Consider the following 21,014-nt stretch of genomic DNA (forward strand, 5'->3'; position numbering starts at 1 on the left):
CACCTGTGCGCTGCACGTGGACTAGATCAGGGAAAAGCCAGGCTAGGTGGATTATTCCTGCTGGTGCAAGCATAAATTAGAGTGGGTGAGAGATGTTTGGGCCTAGCCACAACATCAACTGGCAGAAGCTGGCACTGGGGACTAATTCTGTCAAGTCAAATCACAGAACCACCTAAAGAGTGCATAAACCGGGACTGAGAGAGACCTGGGAGGGAAATAGTGGGTTCCCCCCTCTTGGGTCACTACTCCCGCGGGAGGGCATGGAAACTAAGACGGGGGCTGGGGTGGCTAGACAGAGAGGCACTTAACAACATCCGTGAGGGCTGGAGAGTTGAGTTGGTTAGATGGAACTAAGCTTTAATACCCACTGACAAGTACAAGAGCCAAATAGGATGTGGGACAGACTGGAGTAGACTGCTATACATACTGGCAAACCAGGGTAGGGGGCGGGCCTGGTCGGGGTTATTGGTGGTCGCCCTGACTAGGCTGCAGCTCTCACTGGTTGATGCGGGGGCCGAGTGTGTGCTGGGCAGAACCAGGCTGGACTGCAACACCCATTGGTTCCAGTGGAAATCAGGACTGAAAACAGAACCAACCCAGCAATTGAAACCACCAGCTGATCGAGGTGACGGACTGTGCCGGGCCCTGTGCTTGCTAGAACATACAAGAATCTGGTCTGGGAAGACCTCAAAGTTTCTTTGGAGATCTCCCCAATCGAACTGCTGGACTAAGAACCCTAGCCAAGAAAAGACAGAGGACAGAGCAAGTCAATCAACCATCTCAGCTATATGTAGGCAGCGAAATACTGGGCAAATGAAGACTTTATGATGGACCATATCAATCAGTGGACGACCTCATCGAGTGAAACTGGCAGCGATTCATAACTGGAGAACTATTAAAACCATTTGATCAAGGATCTCAGAGCATACCCCACATCCGGGACTTGGGGTGGGTGGGAAACTGGGTGGGGCTTCTCCGTTAATACCCCCCTTTACCTCAGATACATGATGGAAACAATATGGACATAATACTATTACCCACTTCCCTATACCCCCTGAACCTTTTTTTTTTTTTTACCGTAATTAACTATGTAAAGATTGTCAACAAAAATACAATAATAAAAAAAAAAATACTTAGTTTTAAAAAAAAAAAAGTACAATGGAGAGTCTCCAAAATAGAATAAAGCAAGCAGAAGAAAGAATCTCAGAATTGGAAGATATTTCCTGTCATCAGGGAGAAGCAAACAAAAAGCTGAAAGCAGAGCTGGATCAGGCCAAAAAAGTATTCAAGAACTGAAAGACACTATTAAGAGGCCAAATATAAGAGTTATGGGAGTCCCAGAAGGTGCAGAAAGAGAAGCTGAGTTTGTAAATATATTTAATGAAATAATAAAGGAAAATTTCCCTAATCTAGAGAAAGAATTGGGACAAGATCCAGGAGGGGCACAGAACTCCCCAACAGACTTGATCAAAAGCAATCTTCACCAAGACACATGATCATCAAGCTCTCTTCAATCGAACATAAGGAAAAGATCCTTAAATGTGCACATGAAAAAAACTGACATACAAAGGAATGCCAATTAAACTCACAGGAGATCCCTCACAGGAAACTCTATAGGCAAGAAGAGAATGGACTGACATATTCCAGATTCTAAAAGAAAAAAATTGTCGGCCTAGGATAACATACCCAACAAAACTTTCTTTTGTCTTTGAAAATGAAATCGAATTCTTCCACAGTAAAGAAAAGTTAAAAGAATTTGCCTCTTCCAAACCTGCCCTACAAATGATACTTCAAGATGTTCTCTTGACGGAGAAGAGAAATAGCACCTACCAAAACCAAAGGCAAATGGAAAGAACATCCCAGTAAAATGACAACAGAAGACTAAACCAATGAACAACCCATTCCTAAAATGACAGGACCAAAGTACCACTCATACATATTAAACTCTGAATGTAAATGGCTTAAGCTCAATCAAACTTCATAGATTAGTAGACTGGATTAAAAAACAAAACCCATCTGTTTATTGTCTGGAGGAGACACACTTCACCAACAAAGATCAGTAGAAACTATATCTCATGGGTTTTGTTGTTTTCTGTTGGTTTTATCTCTTCAAAACACTTTCTTCTAATTAAATCATTCAATGACTTGTAGATCATGCAGTGGCATCATTTTCTTCAAGAAGGTTCTTGATTTTCATTTCTTTAGCTACACATTAGTCATTTAGTAGCATGTTATTTAACTTCATGGTGTTGTAATTTCTTTTTTCTCCCTGATGTTGATTTTGTTTTGTGGCTCTTCATTTAAGGGGATGTATAGTAGCTGTATAATGGAGACTGTCATATCTAGTAACATGTCATTTAACATCATGGCATTGTAAATTTCTATTTTTCTTTCTATTGTTGATTTTGCATTACGACTTTTCATTTGAGGGGATGTACAGTAGCTGTGAAATGGAGACTAACATCCAGATGTGAGGATACAATGTAGTATGCATTTCTACTTCCAAAGATGGACTTACAATGAGACTGTTCACTATATCTTGACAATAGGATGCTGGACTCTCTGCCATTGTCCATGGTCGCAATGATGGACATATGACTATGTATGAAGAACTATATGTTAGTAATGATACAGAGGAACTAGATGGGGGAGAGGGAATTGGATAGGGGATAAGGGAAATGCTAGGAGCCTATGGAACAGTATCATAAAATGATAATACTAATAAAATGTAAAAAAAAAGGATATGGTGAGGGAGAAAATGCAGAGTGATATGTTAAAAGGCAGTAGAATTTGTACTGGAAAACAATGAAAAACTTCAAGTGGCAGCACTCAAATCCTCCCAGGCTTGGCAGAAAGTCACACTGTGCTGGGGTCCTCAAAGTGGCCGGTGCTGGGTCAGCTCAAAGCGGGCAATCAGCATCTTCAGCCAAGTCTCCCACAAAGGTGGCATGGACCCAGTTCTTAAGCATCACGGCTGCCTCCCAGGGTGCACATCAACAGGAGGCCTGATTTGGGAGCAGAGGCAGGATTTGAACCCAGGTACTCAGGCCTGTGATGTGAGCTTCCCAACAGCATATGTACCACAAGGCCAAATGTTTGTCCAAGAAGAGGATTTTAAATAGGAAACTTGCAGCAGCACCAGTCTCACTTTACAGCGGAGTCTCAACTTCTTTTTAAAAAATCCCTTGCCGTAATATAGACAGAACAAAAATTACTATGACTAGAAATAGACATTTCTTGTCCCAACCATTCCTGAAGTTGGTGATAGAAACTTTCCCCAACTCCCCAGCGCCAAAAATATTTTTCTCAAAGAATTTTGAATTCTTTTTTCTTCTTTTTTTTGGGAAAGACAAGTAACAGAGAAGAGACAGAGAAGAAGATCTTTTGTCTGCTGGTTTGCTTCCCAAATGGCTGCACTGTCTGAGCTGAGTTGATCTGAAGCCATGAGCCAGAAGCTTCTTCCAGGTCTCTCACATGGGTGCAGTGTCCCAAGCTATCTTCAACTGCTTTCCCAGGCCACAAGCAGGGAGCTGGATGGGAAGTGGAGCAGCTGGGACACAAACAGGCACCCATATTGGATGCCAGTGGATGTTAAGGCGAGGATGTAGCCACTGAGCCAGCGCACTGTGCCTGAGATTCTTTTTAAAATGACTTGTAACTAATTATTTTTAATTATTAAATTTCTCTTAGCCCTGTGCTGCATCCACTTTTTTTTTTAAGATACTTTACGTTTTTGTCTACTTTTTAATTATAACCCAGCTAGAAAAAAACTGAGATAATCATGCAAGAATATTTTCTCTAGTATCTTCAAAAACCCTTTTACAAGACCAGGAAAACAAAAGCAAATTTTTCAGTATCCATTGGTAAAAGTTAATGCTCTAGTAGCTAAGGATCCCATATAGGTGCCAGTTTGTCTCCTGGCTGCTCCACTTCCCATCCAGCTCCTCGCCTATGGGCTGGGGAAAACAGTCAAGGACGGCCCAAAGCCTTGATACCTGCACCCATATTCAGACCAGGAAGGATTTCCTGGCTCCTAGCTCCTGGCTTCGGATTGGCTCAGTTCTGGCTGTTGCAGCCATTTTGGGAATGAAGCAGTGGATGGAAGATCTTTCTCTCTGTATCTTCTTTGTAAATCTTACTTTCCAACAAAAATAAATAAATCTTAAAAAAAAAAAAAGAGTTAATGATTTTCGGCTTAACTAGAATTTCCAAGAACTTTCAAAAGAAATCAGGACATAAAAGAGAAAAATTAATCTTAACCATAAGCTGGCTGATTCTATCCTTAAACAGCGAATCCAAGACAACACCACTGGAACTGTCAGTTAATACTGAAACACAACCAAACAAGGCTCTCACACATAGGCAATTGCATGATTAGCTTCAATGTTGGCTAGAAGCAAATGAAACAAAAAACAGCCAAAAGTTTAACATTTAGGAAACCGTCAACACAAATAATCAGCAATCATGAAGGAGCTGCTCAAGCTCCCTAATATGCAAGAATCACAAACACCAAAACTCTTATTCCTAACTTCAGCAGCTTTTGTTCCATTTTGTCTTTAATTCTTACACACTATTGGAGGGAAGAGAAATTGGTATATTTCCTAAGGAAAACCAGTATAATCTACCACATGTTCCAGCTAGCCCACTCTGGATCTACCCAAAGGAACTGAAATCAGCACACCAAAGAGCCCCTCTGTGTTCATTGCATTACTACTCACAATAGCCAGGTACACAATCAACGCAGGTGTTCATTTACAGATGGGAAAATCAGTGCATTTTATAAAAACAACACAATATTATTTACCCAAAAAGGAAAATGAAATTCTGTCATTTGCAGAATAGATAAGTGGAATACATTATGCTACATGAAATAAATTAGGCACAGAAAGACAAACATCAAAAGTCCTCTCTCATATGTGCAAAGTTGTTGGGCTTTTTTTGTTTGTTTTTCTTTCTTTCAAAGTTGATCTGGGGCCCCCATGGCAGCAGTGTGCGCTAGCCTTCCACCTGCAGTGCTGGTATCCTACATGAGTGCCCCTTTGAGTCCCTGCTGCTCCACTTTGAATCACTGCTAACGGCCTAGGAAAGCAGTGGAGGATAGCCTTGTGGGAGACCCGCACCAAACTCCTCCTTTCTGGCTCCTGTTCAGCCCAGCTGTGGCTGTTTTGTAGCATTTGGAGAGAGAACCAATGGATGGAAGATCTCTCTGTCTCCCCACCTCCCTCCCTCTCTGCAATTCTGATTTTCAAGTAAATATTAAACAAAAAATGATGGGCTCAGTGTGATGGCTGAACAGCTAAATCCTTACACTGCAAGTGCTGATTCCATATGGGTACTGGTTCATGTCCTGGCTGCTCCACTTTCCATCCAGCTCCCTGCTTGTGGCCTGGGCCTGGGGAAGCAGTAGAGCATGGCCCAAAATCTTGGGACCCTGCACCCATGTGGGAGACCTGGAAGAGGCTCCTAGCTGCAGTTCGGCTCAGCTCCTCCTGTTGTGGTCACTTGGGGATTGACCAAGTGGACGGAAGATCCTCCTCTCTGTCTCTCCTTCTCTCTATAATTCTGATTTTCCAATAAAAAAATAAATCTTTCTTCTTTTATTTAATGCAGATCTGAACATAAAATAGTGATTACTAGAGACTAAAAATGATTTGGGATGGGAGAAGAGAGAGAGGTTGGATAACATGTACCAAGAAGGTAAAAGGAAATGTTAGAGTGATTCACAGTATAGTGGAGTGACTGCAATTTGCAATAACCTTGTATCTTTTATGATGGTTAGAACAAAAGAGCTCAATGATGCCAAAGAAATAAGATGAAAACATTAATTGTAAGGATTTGATCAGTACACAGTGTAGAATGTCTGGAAATATACCATATCCCTACCCCATATATACATATACACTTAATATGTGCCAATAAAAACAGATAAAACCCATGTGAAAATGATGTAGAAAATTAAGACTGCATAAAGACAAACTTGTTATAAGCAAAAGCTAGAAACAGCACAAACTGGCTAGACAGCAGATTGGTACTATCAACTTAGCCCCTCTTACTATTGGTTTTCTGCCAATCTCAAAATTCTGAAGTTCACAGGCTAAATTTTCTAGAAAATTCTTACTTAGCTTTACAGAAATAAAAATGTAGAAATTTTACAAAATCAGATATGATTTGGATTGATAACACATTCTAAGGCAGAATCCATTAACGTGCACTGCTCTTGAATTCCTGCTCACAGCAATGTGTGGTTACACACACTGATTGCTGCTTTAAGCTTCTCAGCTTGGGGATAACTTTCTTGTAGCAATACATAACTGCTATCTCCCATTACTCAAGCTGGCACAATTTGCTAAGAGTTCTCACCATTAATATAAAGGGCAATGGGATATATTATTTAAAGAAATGCAAAAGAATTACTTACTCAGTTTATAGACATAACATGTAACAAATCAAAGCAAGTATGTTGATGGAAATTCAGATACCATTATCAATCTATGGAGATCAACACTGAGAGATTAGTAGGCTGACTATTTTCCTACTTGGTTCTAAACTATTCTTCATCTCAAAGGCTACTAAGAAATATCACCTTTCACAACCCTCTGCCATGACAAGAAAGCTGAGGCAGGAGTTAATCCATGCAAACTCTAGGTTGAAACTACTGTAAATTATGAATGAAAATATCCCATTATTTGCTACAATATTTCTGTACTCCACAGACCTCTAGAAAAATTTCACTTAAGGTACACATTTAAGGCTACTCTTCATCTTCTGGTAAATGATAGCACACACCCAAAAAGAGGATTTTTCTTAAACTGTAGGCCAAGGAAGGTGAATTTACATCACAACAAAGGAAAAATATATGCCATTTCATACACGAGATATTTGTTAATAAAGATATAAAAGATGCTAATAAAGGTGCTACTCAGTGCTCATAAAAACCTGGGGGGGTAAGTAATCAGTTATGTATTATACAATAAGTTACCTACCCTTCAGAGGATCATGTTCTGCTCTCATAATATCAATAAGGGAATTTTCCAAAGAGTGCATGTTCAAACTGTCATACATCCTGCTTCGATCCTAGAAAAAAATAAAGAAAAAAAGACTTACAATCTAAGTAATACTATCAATAGTGATTACAAAAATACATTCCATATCATAAGCTCTTGACTAACCTATTAATTAATTTGTATCCAAAGAAAATTCTAAGAACTCTTGTCTCTGGAGTTACCACCCTACTTGTATCGGAGGACAGTATTTTGAATACATTTACCTCCAAAATCACATCAGAAATAATCAAATTTCACCGGCAGTATTAAGGCAATAAATACAACAACTTCTGTTTTTTATTCTTCTTAGAGATACCTGAAATCCACATACACAAAATGCACTTTTAGCCCTTGATTTAACTAAGCTTTCTCACATATCTAGAGAGATAGACGCTGGCACCTGGAAAGCAAATGTTTGAGGGAAGGGAAAAGTTTTAATTCCATAGTTGCACCATAACTTTAAACATCAATCAAGCATTCTGTGATATTTAACTCGATAGTCCGAGCTTCCTAACAGGGAATGCCTACACACTTCATACAGTAAAAACCAAAAGCGTGATACACAAAATCAAAACGGACTAAGGCTTGTATTCAGGTCTCACTCTGGAACTGGCCTCTTCAGTTGGAAATGCTTCTCCCTCACAATCTCTATCCAAGATGCAGGACAAGGACAAAGGAGGAAAGCCCCTCATTAAGTGTCCCGCGTCACCAGAACTCGGACTGTCCCGCGTCACCAGAACTTGGACGCGTCTTTTGCATCATTATAACTCTTGCTTCTTGAATGGTCAATCCCTCCATGTACTTGATGGAATTTGATTATTTAAGACCTATAAACTTATACTGCATCCTGCTCAACACATATTCAATGTACATGGAAGAAAGGAAAAAGAGGTACTAGCACAGCAACCAGTCTCATTCTCTCCCGCTGGCCCAGGGGTCTTCCCACTCGTGTGTGTGTGCACATGTGCATATGTGTAAGAATATGCAGGAAGCAACTTCAAAATGGAAAAGAGAAAACACCTGTGTAATTTTAGGGATGTATCCAGATAGTTCCATTTTCTGTTTTCATTATTCTGTTCATAATTTATTGATTTCCCTGTATTCCACTAAACCTCTAAGTTAACTAAGGTTTGGGACCCTCCAAATAAAGAACATTGCTGGCTTTCAAATGTTCAGACAACTGCTTTCTCCCATAAAAACTTTGTCAAAATGTGTAAGTTGAGTTCTTAGAGGGCAAAGACTGGACTTTTAAGTGGCTACTTAAGGACTACAAATTCTGCTCGGAACTCCCCATGGAAAAGGAATCCAATGGTAAGTGAGGACAGACATTGGATAGTTACGTGATTTTTCTGTAAACCTGACTTTCTAACACACGAAATGGAAGACTAAGTACTATTATATTCAAAGCTCCAAGACGTATTTCAAACAGATTACACAATATAAACTCTTAGGATAGAAACTGTACAACTAAGCAAGAAAAATCCTCAGAAGGTATAAAGTATCATGTAGATTCTAACAGTATAGTTTATCAAGATACTTCATATCCTACTTACTCGGAATTATTATAAAAATTATACTACAGTTCAGGGTGATGATTTTGAAGATAATCTGTTAGATCTTCAGCTAAAGCTATGACCTTAATGATAACTATTCACATCTCCAAAAGAATATTTCTGAAGTAACTTTCTCTTGCTAGGGGACAAGGAAATGATTTTCCCCTATAGCATGGACAGATTATTGAACTAATTCTGCAGACCTGTTTATGGGTTACAGGCAATACTTGAGGTACTAGATGGAAATTTTTTTGGTTTTTAGGATTTACTGTTTATCTCTTTGAAAGGCAGAGTTATAGAGACAGGAACACACAGAAACAGAGATCTTCCATCCACCAGTTCACTCCCCAAGTGGTTGCAATGACTGGTGCTGTGCCAGGCTGAAGCCAGGAGCTCAGAACTTCCTCCTAGTCTCCCAGGTGGGTACAAAGGCTCACACATTTTGGCTATCCTCTCAGGCTTTCCCAGGCACATTAGCAAGGAACTAGATTAGAAGTGGAACAGCCACGGAATGCCAGTGGCACAGGGCGCTTTCACCTATTATGCCACAATGCCAGGCCCTGAAAGGAGAAATGCTTAAGTAAGCCAATAAACCAAAGTCAGGGAGAACTATATAATCAACTGAATTTTTATTTTCAAAAATTGCATTCATTTTTCTTGAATTTTATTTACTTGAAAGGCAGAGAGATCTCTGGTTGTCTAGTTCAATCCTCACATTGCTGAAGCTGAGCTAGGTCATAAGGTGCTGGAAGCTCAATTGGAGCCCCCACGAAGGTGGCAGAGATGTGAGTCATCCCCTGCTGCCCCGGTGCCCTGTGGGCGGAAGCCAGGGCTGGGAGCTAGCTGGGACCTGCATCCGGGTCACTTCTATAAGGGGTGTGGGTGTCCCAAGCTACTGCGTCAACTGCTACTGTAGTTAGAACATCCACTTCCAACTGAATCAGCGAGATTTCCAACTATGAGGTCCCTGATTCCGTTTTTATTTCAAATCTGTGATTATTAAACTCCCACAATAGGTAGCTTATGAACAACAACAACAACAACAATAAAACCAAACCTCAGAAAAGCACAGAGAAGTATTTTGTAACTATAAGCTTGGTTATACTTTGTCAAACCTCAGAAGTTATCACATGGGGTTTCAAAAACAATAAACATGAAACAGTTCTGAACAATAAAAGAACTCATGGCATGTTAAAATTACTTTCTGAACTTAGTAGAGGCTCATATGCAACAGACATATATGCGTAATTGCAGTGAATAATTTGTGAGGATCAAAATCTGACAGGAAGTAAAGATGTGTTCTTTTGAAATGCAGACATTAGAAAATTCTGTGCTCATATAAAATGTCATTAATGTAAAAACTAAACAGAGGCAAATTAAACGTAGGCAATTTTAAAGTAACTTGTGTTCACACAAGGGCTGATCAGCATTAATATGGAAAATCAAAGTAGCTTTTACATTTGTTACAATACAGTTATTTGAAAATAGTCAAAGTAAGAATTTTTGAGGAGAAGTATCTCAACCTATTTTAAAACACAAAAAACAATCTGGCAAATAATTAATCAAACATGCGTTCAGAAATAGAGATAACCTAATCTCAGAATATCAAACTGGAAAAACTGCTTTAACACATGGTAGGTAAACTACCACCTCATATTCTAACATGTATTTTGTTCTTCCTAAACTCAGCCATTTGCCATGAACACTTTTTTATAGAAGCTGCAATAAACAGTCTTGGACATTTTGAGAAGGGCAGGCATGTTAATGCAGCAGATAAGCCCTACCTGTGGTACCAAAATCCCCTATGAGATCCAGTTGCACTCTCGGCTGCTCCATTTCTAATCTAGTTCCCCAATAATCACCTGGGAAGAGCAATGGAACACGGCCCAAGTACTTGGGCCTCTGTATCTACATGGGAGACGAAAGGAAGTTCCTGGCTTCTGGCTTTGGCCTGTCCCAAGCCCAGCTGCTGTGGATATCTGGGGTGTGACTCATTGTGTAGAAGTTCTTTCTCTCCCTATCTGTAATTTTTTCAGGTAAGTCTTCAAATGAGTTGTTCTTTGTTTGTTTTGGTTGGTTTGTTTGTTTTTAGAAGGAAAAAACACAGGAAACAGTAAAGTAATGCTAATTTCCAAGAAGACAGCCTAAGGCGAGATTATGCATGTTGAGAATAGCTAAGTGGCTCACATGCAACATCATGGGAAGGACAACAGAATAACTCCAACATAAGGACATTTTTTGATAGAATATTGCCTTTTTTTGCTTTGGAGTAGTTAAAATACAATTTATTTCAAAAGATGTTAAACAGAACGTTTTTCTCCTGAAAATGAAGAATCCAGACGTGGATGAAGTCCCAGGTTACTGGCTTTAGCTTGGTCCAGCCCGGGGACTTTGGCGGCCATTTGGGGAATGAACCAGAGGATAAGATATCTGTCTCTCCCGTTTTTTCTGTAACTCTGCCTTTCAAAAAACAAATCTTTGAAATGTATGAGGCCAGTCTTGGCACAGAGCCAGCTGCTGCCTCCCAGCATCCTAGGCAAGTGCCAGTTCACACGCAGGTTGCACCACTTTTGACCAGCTTGCTGCTAATGCTCCTGCGAAGGTAACTGGAAGGCCTAACCCATTTGCGTCCCTGTCACTCACTTGAAAGACTAAGGCAGGAAAACATTGTATGGAAAATTTTGTTGCCTCATATAATAACACACCAGATGCCTGAAAATACATTCTACCTAAGTAGAAAACACTACTTAGCCAGGAGCCAGGAGCCTCATCTGGGTTTCCCATGCAGGTACAGGATGCCAAGACTTTAAGCCATCCTCTACTGCTTTCCCAGGCCATAGACAGGTAGCTGGATGGGAAGCGGGGCAGCCAGGACATGAGCCGGTGCCACAAGAGATCCTGGCACTTAGAGGTGAAGGATTAGACAACTGAGCCATGGCAGTGGGCCCCAAAACATTAAATTTTAATGTTTGTGTTTAGTCGCCTAATTTTTATTTTAAAATGAAAAAAGAATGTGGCATCAATACCGTGCCCCTTTTACAGTGAACACCAATCACACTTCCGATGCCAGCACGTTAGCACACCATCCTGACCTGGCTGGCAGCGGATGATATGCTATCTTGACAGCACTGCTTCATGCAGCATGCACTCTCATGAGCTCAGTACCGTCTTAAACTGTTCCAGGTAAATGTCCCTTACTCATCCAACTGAACTTCACCTTTTCAAAGGCAAAGGATAGCATTTTTTCTCCATATGTCCAACAGCAATTAAAATACAAACACATACAAAATTTGAGCAGCCATTTCCTGACCTTCCTTTATTTACTCTGAGGCAAACAAAGCTGTATGTTTTTCATTCTGAAAATAAAATTATGAAATTTTTGGAAGGCCAAAAACTGCCAAAATAGTTTATTTAACACAGAGCAAACATCTGGAGTTTAAGCTATACTCATATAGGACTGATCCTCTCAAGCGGACAAGTTAACACACATTTATAGGTTTCACATTTTGTACTGTCAGATGACATACGTTGTCTTAAAAAACATACTGTCACCTTACTATACCTAGTTAAAACTTTCAGTTCAGGATATTTTAGAATTCATACTTCTGAGTATGATTCCTTGCCTGGGGAACTAGCTAAACTGCATTCTGAAGTGATTCTCAAAGAAACAGTTATTTAATAATTATCCTGAAGGTAGAAATATTAGTAACAATCTATATATGCTGTTAAAATATTTTTGAGGTATTTCCATTAAAAAAGTCCAAATTATCTAAAATAAAGAAATGTTAACTCACAAAATTTTATCATACAATAGAAATAACATGAGTGCATAACAATCTCTTTTCCCCTTAATCTAACTGGTTAACTTTTGATAGTCAAGACTTTAAGTTTTGAATGTAAAACTTAAAACTTCATTTCCATAATGTGGCATGTTCTAGGCCAAATTAGTAAAAGATTAAAGGACATAAAAAAGTTCAATATTCTACAATAGCATACTGTTAACTAATATCTACCAGTATTAAAATGTTATATATGGGAGTGGATGCATTGGTGTGGCAAGCTAACCCGCTGCCTGGGGAGCTGGCATCCTGTATGCACACCAGTTCAAGTCCCAGATACTCACTTCTGATCCAGCTCTCTGCTAATGACCTGGGAAATCAGTAGTGGATGGCCCAAGGTCTTGGGTCCCTCCACCTATGGGGAGAACCAGAAGCTCCTCATCCTTGACTGCTGCACCTCAGCTCATTACAGTCATAGATCTCTGTGTCTCTCCCTCTCAATGCGTCTCTGACTTTCCAATAAAATAATTTTAAAAATGTTATCATATAGACCCGGTATGGTAGCCTAGTGGCTAAATCCTTGCCTTGCATATGGGTGCCAGTTCTAATTCCGACAACCCTGCTTGCCATCCAGCTCCCTGTCTGTGGCCTGGGAAAGCAGTTGAGGACGGTCCAAAGTCTTGGGACCCTGTACCCACGTGACAGACCTGGAAGAGGCTCCTGGCTCCTGGCTTCGGATCTGTGCAGCTCTGGCCATTGCGGCCACTTGGGGAGTGAATCATCAGATGGAAGGTCTTCCTGTCTCTCCTACTCTCTCTATATATAACTTTGCAATAAAAATAAATAAAATCTTTAAAAAAATATTGTATGTGACACAAAAGGTCAGACATTGAAATACTGTTAAACATGTAAGTGATTAAGTACTTTCTGTAATGACAACTAATATTTTAACCAATTTCAGTTCACAACTGGCACTGTATTTTTAAGAAGCTCAGCTTCAAACACCTCAGTCTTTTCATGGAAAGGTAAAAACCCCAAAATAAATGACATATAATGAGTACTGATGGGAAACAGATTGCTTGTAAGACTGGTAGGGAGGTCAGAACTAGCACCACGGTGTTCAACAGCATCTCAAGCGCCTTCTTTTCAAGGACTCAGCATACAGTCTAACCACAAAGATCAGGGGTCAAGAACACGGAACAAGGAGTTAAAGCAATGACCAAAGAGATGAGAGAAAGTGTGAGAGCCTGCTCAATAGTGCCACATAACCTAGTTCAAGGTCCGCCTTGTAGAGATAAGGAAATTACGACCTACAGAGATGAGAGCCATAAACTGTGTCACTCAATGAATGTCACAAAGCTCACCAGAGGAAGGGGAGGGAGAGCCTCAGACCTCCTTTTTAACATGAGTTCACTTTCCATTACCTTTTTTTCAACATCTTCATCTCATCACACCTTTGCCCAAGAGTCCACAGTCAGAGCTAGTATTTAAGCAGTTTATAAAACACAAAGCATTTTTAAGCACCAAAATCCTCTTTCCTAAAATGTACCTAATACGCTAGGCTATAAACAGGCAAAGGCAGAGTGCTTTTCCCTGCTGCTACGTGGCAGGCCCAGTACCCAGGCTGGAAAGCTTTCTTTGTGATCTGTACCAACTGCAACTGTCAACAGCCTCACTTACCTACATCCACCCCTGCCCTGTGCTCTGATGCCATGTGCATACTATTGCTTCCTCCCTACATGCATTTAGAATAATTGCATCCTTTCTTCTCCAAAAACATTTTTCTCTTGCCACCTTCAAAATAATAATTTTCCTTTCCGAACACATCATCTCCTAGGCATTTATGTGTTCGGTCTGAACAATATGAAAGCACTATCATAAAAATATCACATGGCAGGTTCGGGGGAGCCACGTGGTGGCACCAGCAACCCGTGTGGGTGCCTGCTTGTGTCACAGCAGCTCCACTTGCAACCACCTCTCTGCTTTGTGGCCTGGGAGAATGGGGGCGATGACCCAAGTCCTTGGGACCCGCAACCATGTGGAAGACCTAGAAGAAGCTTCTGGCTTTGGAGAGGACCAGGTCTGGTGGTAACAGCTATTTTTGGAGTGGACCAGCAGATGGAAAATATCTTGTCTCTCCTCTGTAACTAGGACTTTGAAATGAAAGTGTTTTGTTTTGTTTTAAGGTGATATGGGCTTAGTGGGCCACAGTAAAAGACAGTAGAAATGCATGGCCAGCTAACTTAAACATTGCTAACAACACAACTCCTTGCATATCCTGGCAGAATGACTTTGGTAAAGAGACTGAGTTGGTTAAAACTGCTAAGGGTAATTTACTGCAATTAGGGTTAACCCTACAGATCAGCTGTTTACCAATGCATTGATAATATATTCATACAGTTTTTAGGAGGAATGACTTCATTTTGATAAATTCACTGTAGAGGAGTCTGAGCTTAGAATACCAAAACCCCATTTACCTAACTCCCACAATGCTGAGCCCATACTCATGCAAACTGGGGCTCTGTTAGAGAGAATCCTCCAGAGGGTTAGCCGAGTTTTTCTAAGACTTACAATAATACTTATCACCTGGTTCCCAGTATACATTCAATTCAGTCTGCAGAACAAAAGACAGCAATCTGTAACCACGGGAGTCCTAAAGGTGACTTAAGTAACTCCCAACCTTATGACCCAGAGCTTCTTACTGGGAAGCAGAACAGTAACCAAGAAGATAAGACCAGTAACAAAATTAAAAAATTAAAATATTATAAAGTGTTTTTATAAAGATGAAAAAATTGAACTAAGACAAAGATGGTTTTAGAAATATATCTCTTAAATTTCATGACAAAAATCTACTGAGCTCTGTAAAATATCAAATGTAAAAATGGATGCTAAACAAAACAATACAGATAACCACAAATAATTTTGCAAAAGCAAATCTGTTTAGTTTGACTAATGTTTAAAGCCAGGTGCTCAGGAATATATAATTTAATTATTTTCCAAAAAAACCCCACCAACTTTACCATGCTTTGTAGATACAAAATTATTAGAATTTACTATTTTTAGTGTATGTGCTGCCAAAGGGAGCAGTACAAATCACTTTTAAACTTGAAAATGAAGCATTCACATTGAAAGGGTGGAATTGGGTGATCCTTCTTACACAATGACCTTGGATGTGCTCTTACAATATGCTTACACGTGTACAACTGCAAAGTAAACAACAAACAGCAATGCATCAACAGTACTGAGCTCCTAGCCAACACCCTGAAGAACGCACACTGTGCAGCCTACCTGGTCTATTCGGGATGTCCCGGCTGCAGTGCACCAACTATCTTGGAGTGACTCTGAGCCCCAAGCTGGCAACTGCAAACTAGATCTCACCTTCAATAGCATAGAAGTTGTCATCAGAAATGAGCAAGTTCTCCCCATGCCCACCCAGAAAGAAAAAAAAAAAGCCAAAGCAATTAAAGCTCTGTCTTAAACCTGTATTTCATCTTCTAAAGGTTTGGGGTTGAGGTGGGAAATCTTATTTAACATAGCCAACAGTTAAGAAAATAGTAAAAGGCCTGGAAGAATTTGTCTGATCACTGCAAACTTTCAGGCCACAATGTTATACACACAAAAAAACTAAACAAAGAAACACCTCAAGCAGTGAAGACAAATTTGAATCATATGTAAAAAAGGCTAATATTTTCTATAATCACAGATGGACTAAGTATATTCTAATACATACATATACATACATATATATGTACACAGCTAATCATAGTTAAATCTGGAAACAATTACAATTACAGACTATCTTAGTTGTAACATAGAATACATAAAATTCTGGTGGCTTGAGATCAATAAATCAGGTATTTTTAAGGAGTTTTTCTATATGTATTTAAATAAACAAAGGTCTTCCTACATTCTTCCAAGTCGAATTTCACTGTGTGCTTAGAAACTTGTTACAGTCTCAATTTGTGTGTATAAATATTTCATACTTTGTCAGATTATATTTAAAACCAGAATTCAGGCCTTACACTCTGTTGTTTTGACTAGGTGACCAGTCACCCCCCCCCAACTTTCTATTTTGGAATATCAACATTAGAAACAGAGTCATTTACATACCATTCTTACCTGTAAGGGTAAGAGTGTGTTACTATTGTTGTCAGTTCTAAACACGTTATCTTCAATCCAGGATTTGGGAGTCAGCGACGGAGTAGAGCGAGTGAATTTCGGCGGTGCTATGACGTTGCCGGAGAAGGGCTTCTTGAGCGGAGAGATCTGATTCATAGCTCCCGGAATGGCCATGTTCCCAGTTCTGCGATGGTCGCGGCCGTGCACCGCTCCCCAGGACATGCTGCCAGGGCCCCACCCACTGCTCTGATGGTTGCTCCAGGGAGACTGCTTCAGGAGAGGCTGGGGGAAACACACTGATTTAAATTAAAGGCATTTAAGGAGCTGCTAATTCAAATTCAAAACTTAGTTAAGAACTTAAAACAATACTTTTAAAAAAATAAATATTTAAAGGTAACAGAAAGTATCTCCTAGTTTTGCTACAAATAACCATATTCCTTTAATGCTGCTAAGTTTTCATCCTATTTTCAGCTTTAAATATATTTCCTGAAATTTACTAAAACAGAAACATACAGTTACTTTTTTTTCATGCAGGGAGAACTATGTACCGATAAATATGAAGAAAATAATACGAAACAATATATTTTTAAATTAAAAATAGTTTTAAAGATTCTCAAAGATACAACGTACTTGTGATCTTAAACAATTTATACTATGGGCACACAAGCAAAACTACGATATGATTCATTGAAATGTCCCAGTTTTATGACAAATATTTTGAATAAGTTTCCAATACAAGCTGGAACACTACAAATGTAGGTAACGATAACATTTTACTTGCACAAATTTAAAATGTCTTAAGACAGTAAAATAAATGCCACTTTGGAGACACTGTTCATTCAACTTCTAAGGTTTTCATTTTACTCTAGTTTAAATACAGCTTACTTGAAAGTTTTTTTTTTTTTTTGGAATTTTCATTTAATTATCCAAGAACTGTTAAGCAATTATCTGCTGCTACCCATAGGTGGACCCACTGACACACGCTGTCTAAGTAGCCAGTATCAGAAAGCCCAGGACAAGTCTCCATTATGTTCATCCACTTGCAAGGGTTATATCCCAACCTAGAACCCTTGGCAAGTGAAGTTCAACCTGATACACTGCATTACAGATCAGAAAAGCTATCAACAGGATACAACTGAAGCTTCTTATTTTCAACACTGATTGCCAATTGATTGCTAGCAACTATATTGTCAATAAGTTTATACTATACTTTGTGTCAAGATATAGTTAAAAAGTTAAAGAAAGTATGAACCAGGCAGTTATCAAAAAAATAGACACATACTCAGAAAACTAGACCTGCTTCTTAGGATTTTTTTAAAGCCCCGATTTCTAGAACCATGTTTTTCCTTTTCAAATGTAAACATGACCTTATCTATGCCATTCTTTCCCTCTCCAACACATAATTCAAAAAGTGTGACTAAGGGGCCCAGCATGGTAGCCTAACAGGTAAAGTCCTTGCCTGGCACGCTAGAAGGATCCCATATAGGCACCCGTTCTAATTGTGACTGTTCCACTTCCCTTCCAGCTCCCTGTCTGTGGCTTGGTAAAGCAGTGGACGACAGCCCAAGGCCTTGGGATCCTGCACCTGCGTGGGAGAAAAAGAAGCTCCTGACTCCTGGCTTCGGATGGGTGAAGCTCCAGCCATTGGGCCAATTGGGGAGTGATTCAGCAGACAGAAAATCTTCCTCTCTGTCTCTCCTCCTCTCTGTATGTCTGAATTTCCAATAAAAATGAAATAAATCTTTAAAAAATACTTAATAGAGTGACTAAGGGACGATGTACATCACCCACTCTGGAAGACCTTCCTTTGCCTCCTATATCAGCCAGTGCCCAAAGTTTTTTTCCAGTGACCCAAAGTTCCTCAGGGAAGCTGGTAACCTCTTACACTGCACCCAAGTAAGACCCATCATTTGTCCAAAAGCAGAGGACAGCTAAATAAGACCCATCATTTGTCCAAAAGCAGAGGACAGCTAAGTAAGGATCCAGCTGGATGTTCTTACGTTCTGCATTACAATTTTAAGAACGCAGAATCACACATAGCTAGCTTTCGGTGGAAAGTTTTCCGCTACAAAATGAAGACCGGGAGAAACAAAACAAACGGCTGTTTCAGATTAAAAGGCACAGCACTTTAAAATTCCGCATTTTCAACCCCTGTAGGCCTTGTTTGCTCCAATAAAATCTGCTCTTTCTCTCTAGTTAATTAAAACAAATGCCAAGTGTTAACCTGGACTAGTTGAGATGGTATTGACTTTTTTAGAAGGATAAGCCTGGCAACTTGGCTCAACAGAAACCTGGTTAAGGTCCAGTTTTGCTTCTCCGTCAGCTAGTCATCAGGGATGGACCTGACAGATAACGCTACTGAGATTCAACCAACCCAGCGGTCCCCCAAAAACTGCCACGAAGGGTTAACAGAAGGATTTTGAATCGAAAAGGAAATACGTGTTAAAACAAAACAAAAACAAATCCTGCCCTGTGCGATTCCACTAAAAATAAACACCACGCCCCATAATTCCCTCCAGGAAAGTCAAGATCACTCCTCAACTCCACTCCCCCCAAAAGGTTCCACAAACACGGATCCCAGATTTAAGTTTTATGTTAAAATCACCAACAGTTCCCAAACATTAAAGAGCCCAGAAATTAAAGCCACCTCTGCAGCACCTGCGTGCCAGCCCTCCGAGCGGTCCCTACCAGCCTGCGCTCCAGCCCCTGACAGCCCGAGGACGCGGCGGGCGCAGCCCCGACCCGCAGCAGCCCCGACCCCCGCAGCAGCCCCGACCCCGCAGCAGCCCCGACCCGCAGCAGCCCCGACCCGCAGCAGCCCCGACCCCCGCAGCAGCCCCGACCCCGCAGCCCGGCCACGGCGGCGGGCTGACCCTGCCGGCGGCGGGCGTTGGAAGCCGCCGCGTCCCGGTGCGCTCCCGGGCCGGCCAACTCGGAAGGAAACAAAACTCGGAAGCAACCGAAGAGAAACCCTTCCGCCCACTCGCCCACTGGACAGCGGCGAAGAGTCGCCCGCTGGCCCGCACGCAGCGTCTCCCGCAAGCCTTCTCCTCCAGCCCAACCAAGTTCGCTTCCCGCGGCCGCTCCGCCCAGGCCCGCGTCCCCCGGCCCGTCCCGACCGCACCTCCTCGGGGCTGCGGGTCCCGGAGCGCTGTCCTTCAGCCCCGGGAGGCCGGCACCCCGGGAGGCGCGGCGCCATGCCGCTCCCGCCGCGGCGTTCGAGGGGGCGCCCCGGCCCCAACCGGCCTCCGGGCCCGCCCGCCCCGGCCCCGCTCACTCCCGCCCCGGCCCCGCTCACTCCCGCGGGCCGCCCGCCGCCGTACCTGGTGGTGGTTGTACGAGTTCCTCTGCTGCAGAAAGGCGGCCGCCGCCTGGTGCTGCTGCTGGAGCTGCGGGCTGACGGGCGACCTGCGGCTCTGCGGCTGCTGCGGCGCCGCCGGGGGCTGCTGCTGAGGTAAAATTCATGGCGGGCGGCGGCGGGGGCACCGCGCTCGCCGAGAAGGGGCCGCCGAACCCGCCGCCGCCGCCGCCGCCTCCGCCCCCGCCGCCGGCCGGCACGCTGAGTCCCGCACAGCCGTGCGCTGACACGGGCGAGAAGCTCGGGAAGAAGGCCGGGTTCATGGACGACGGCAGCCCGGGGTAGAAGCCGTTCTCCGAGTCGGGGCTGGGCGGCGGCATGGCGCTGAGCGAGCCGCCTCCGCTGCCCCCGCCGCCGCCGCTGCCCGGGGTGGCGGCCGAGGAGCCGGGCGGCTGCGGCTGCGGAGGCTGCTGGGGCGGCGGCGGCGGCGGCTGCGGGGGCTGCGGCTGCGGGGGCTGCGGCGGCGGCGGCGGCGGCGACGCGGTCTGCACCGACCAGGGGGTGCCGAAGCCGGGCAGCGGCGGCGACGCCGAGCCGCCTCCCCCTCCGCCTGCGGGGGGCCCCCCGCCCCCGCCGCCGCCGCCCGGGTGCGGAAGGTCCGGGCTCTGCAGGCTGCTGAAGGCGCCCGCCCCGAGCGCCCCGCCGGGCAGGAGGTTACTGGGGCTGCTGAGCAGAGGGTGGTTGGGGGACTCCATGGAGCCCGGCGGCGCGGGGTTCACCGGCGGCGTCGAGGAGGCCAAGCCCGCATTGGGGGACTCGGCGGCGCTGCCCTCGCCCGCGGCCGGGGTCTTGCGAGGGCTGCCCGCGCCTCCTCCGTGGCGGCGCCGCGGGAGTTGCGGGAGCGGGGTCAGGTCGGCCGGCCGCTGCGGCGGGGAGAGGTCCTGCGGCGGGAGGTGTTGCGGGAGCGGGCGGCACAAGTGCTGCGGGCGCTGGGCGATCTGCGCCGGCTGGAGGAGCGGGCCGGGCGGCGGCGGCGAGCTGAACCGGCCCGGGCAGTGCAGCGACGACGGCGGCGGCGGCGGCGGCTTCGAGTCCGGAGGGTGGGGAAGGTGGGGAGGGCTCAAGTCTTTCCTCTTCTGGCTGCTCAGCTGCTGCTGCTGCCGCTTACTGAAGTCCTGCGGGGAGGAGGTGCGGCAGCAGCAGCAGGAGGAGGCGGAGGAGG

At 43.2% G+C, this 21,014-nt stretch overlaps 1 protein-coding gene across 1 annotated transcript in view; it reads right to left on the reverse strand.

Annotated features, from left to right (window-relative positions):
- CPEB2 (cytoplasmic polyadenylation element binding protein 2) overlaps positions 1–19,742 on the reverse strand; it is a 63,378-nt gene extending 43,636 nt beyond the window's left edge. Inside the window, exons 1-4 of the mRNA XM_058670293.1 lie at positions 19,619–19,742; positions 16,486–16,776; positions 15,664–15,753; positions 6,984–7,074 (exon numbers count right to left, since the gene is read on the reverse strand). Of these exons, the coding sequence (XP_058526276.1) occupies positions 6,984–7,074; positions 15,664–15,753; positions 16,486–16,776; positions 19,619–19,693 (547 nt within the window). The 5' untranslated portion in view covers positions 19,694–19,742. The remainder of the gene's footprint in view (positions 1–6,983; positions 7,075–15,663; positions 15,754–16,485; positions 16,777–19,618) is intronic.
- Positions 19,743–21,014: the final 1,272 nt, after the last annotated feature.

This window comes from Ochotona princeps, chromosome 11 (genome assembly GCF_030435755.1).
Source record: "Ochotona princeps isolate mOchPri1 chromosome 11, mOchPri1.hap1, whole genome shotgun sequence".
NCBI classification, from domain to species: domain Eukaryota; kingdom Metazoa; phylum Chordata; class Mammalia; order Lagomorpha; family Ochotonidae; genus Ochotona; species Ochotona princeps.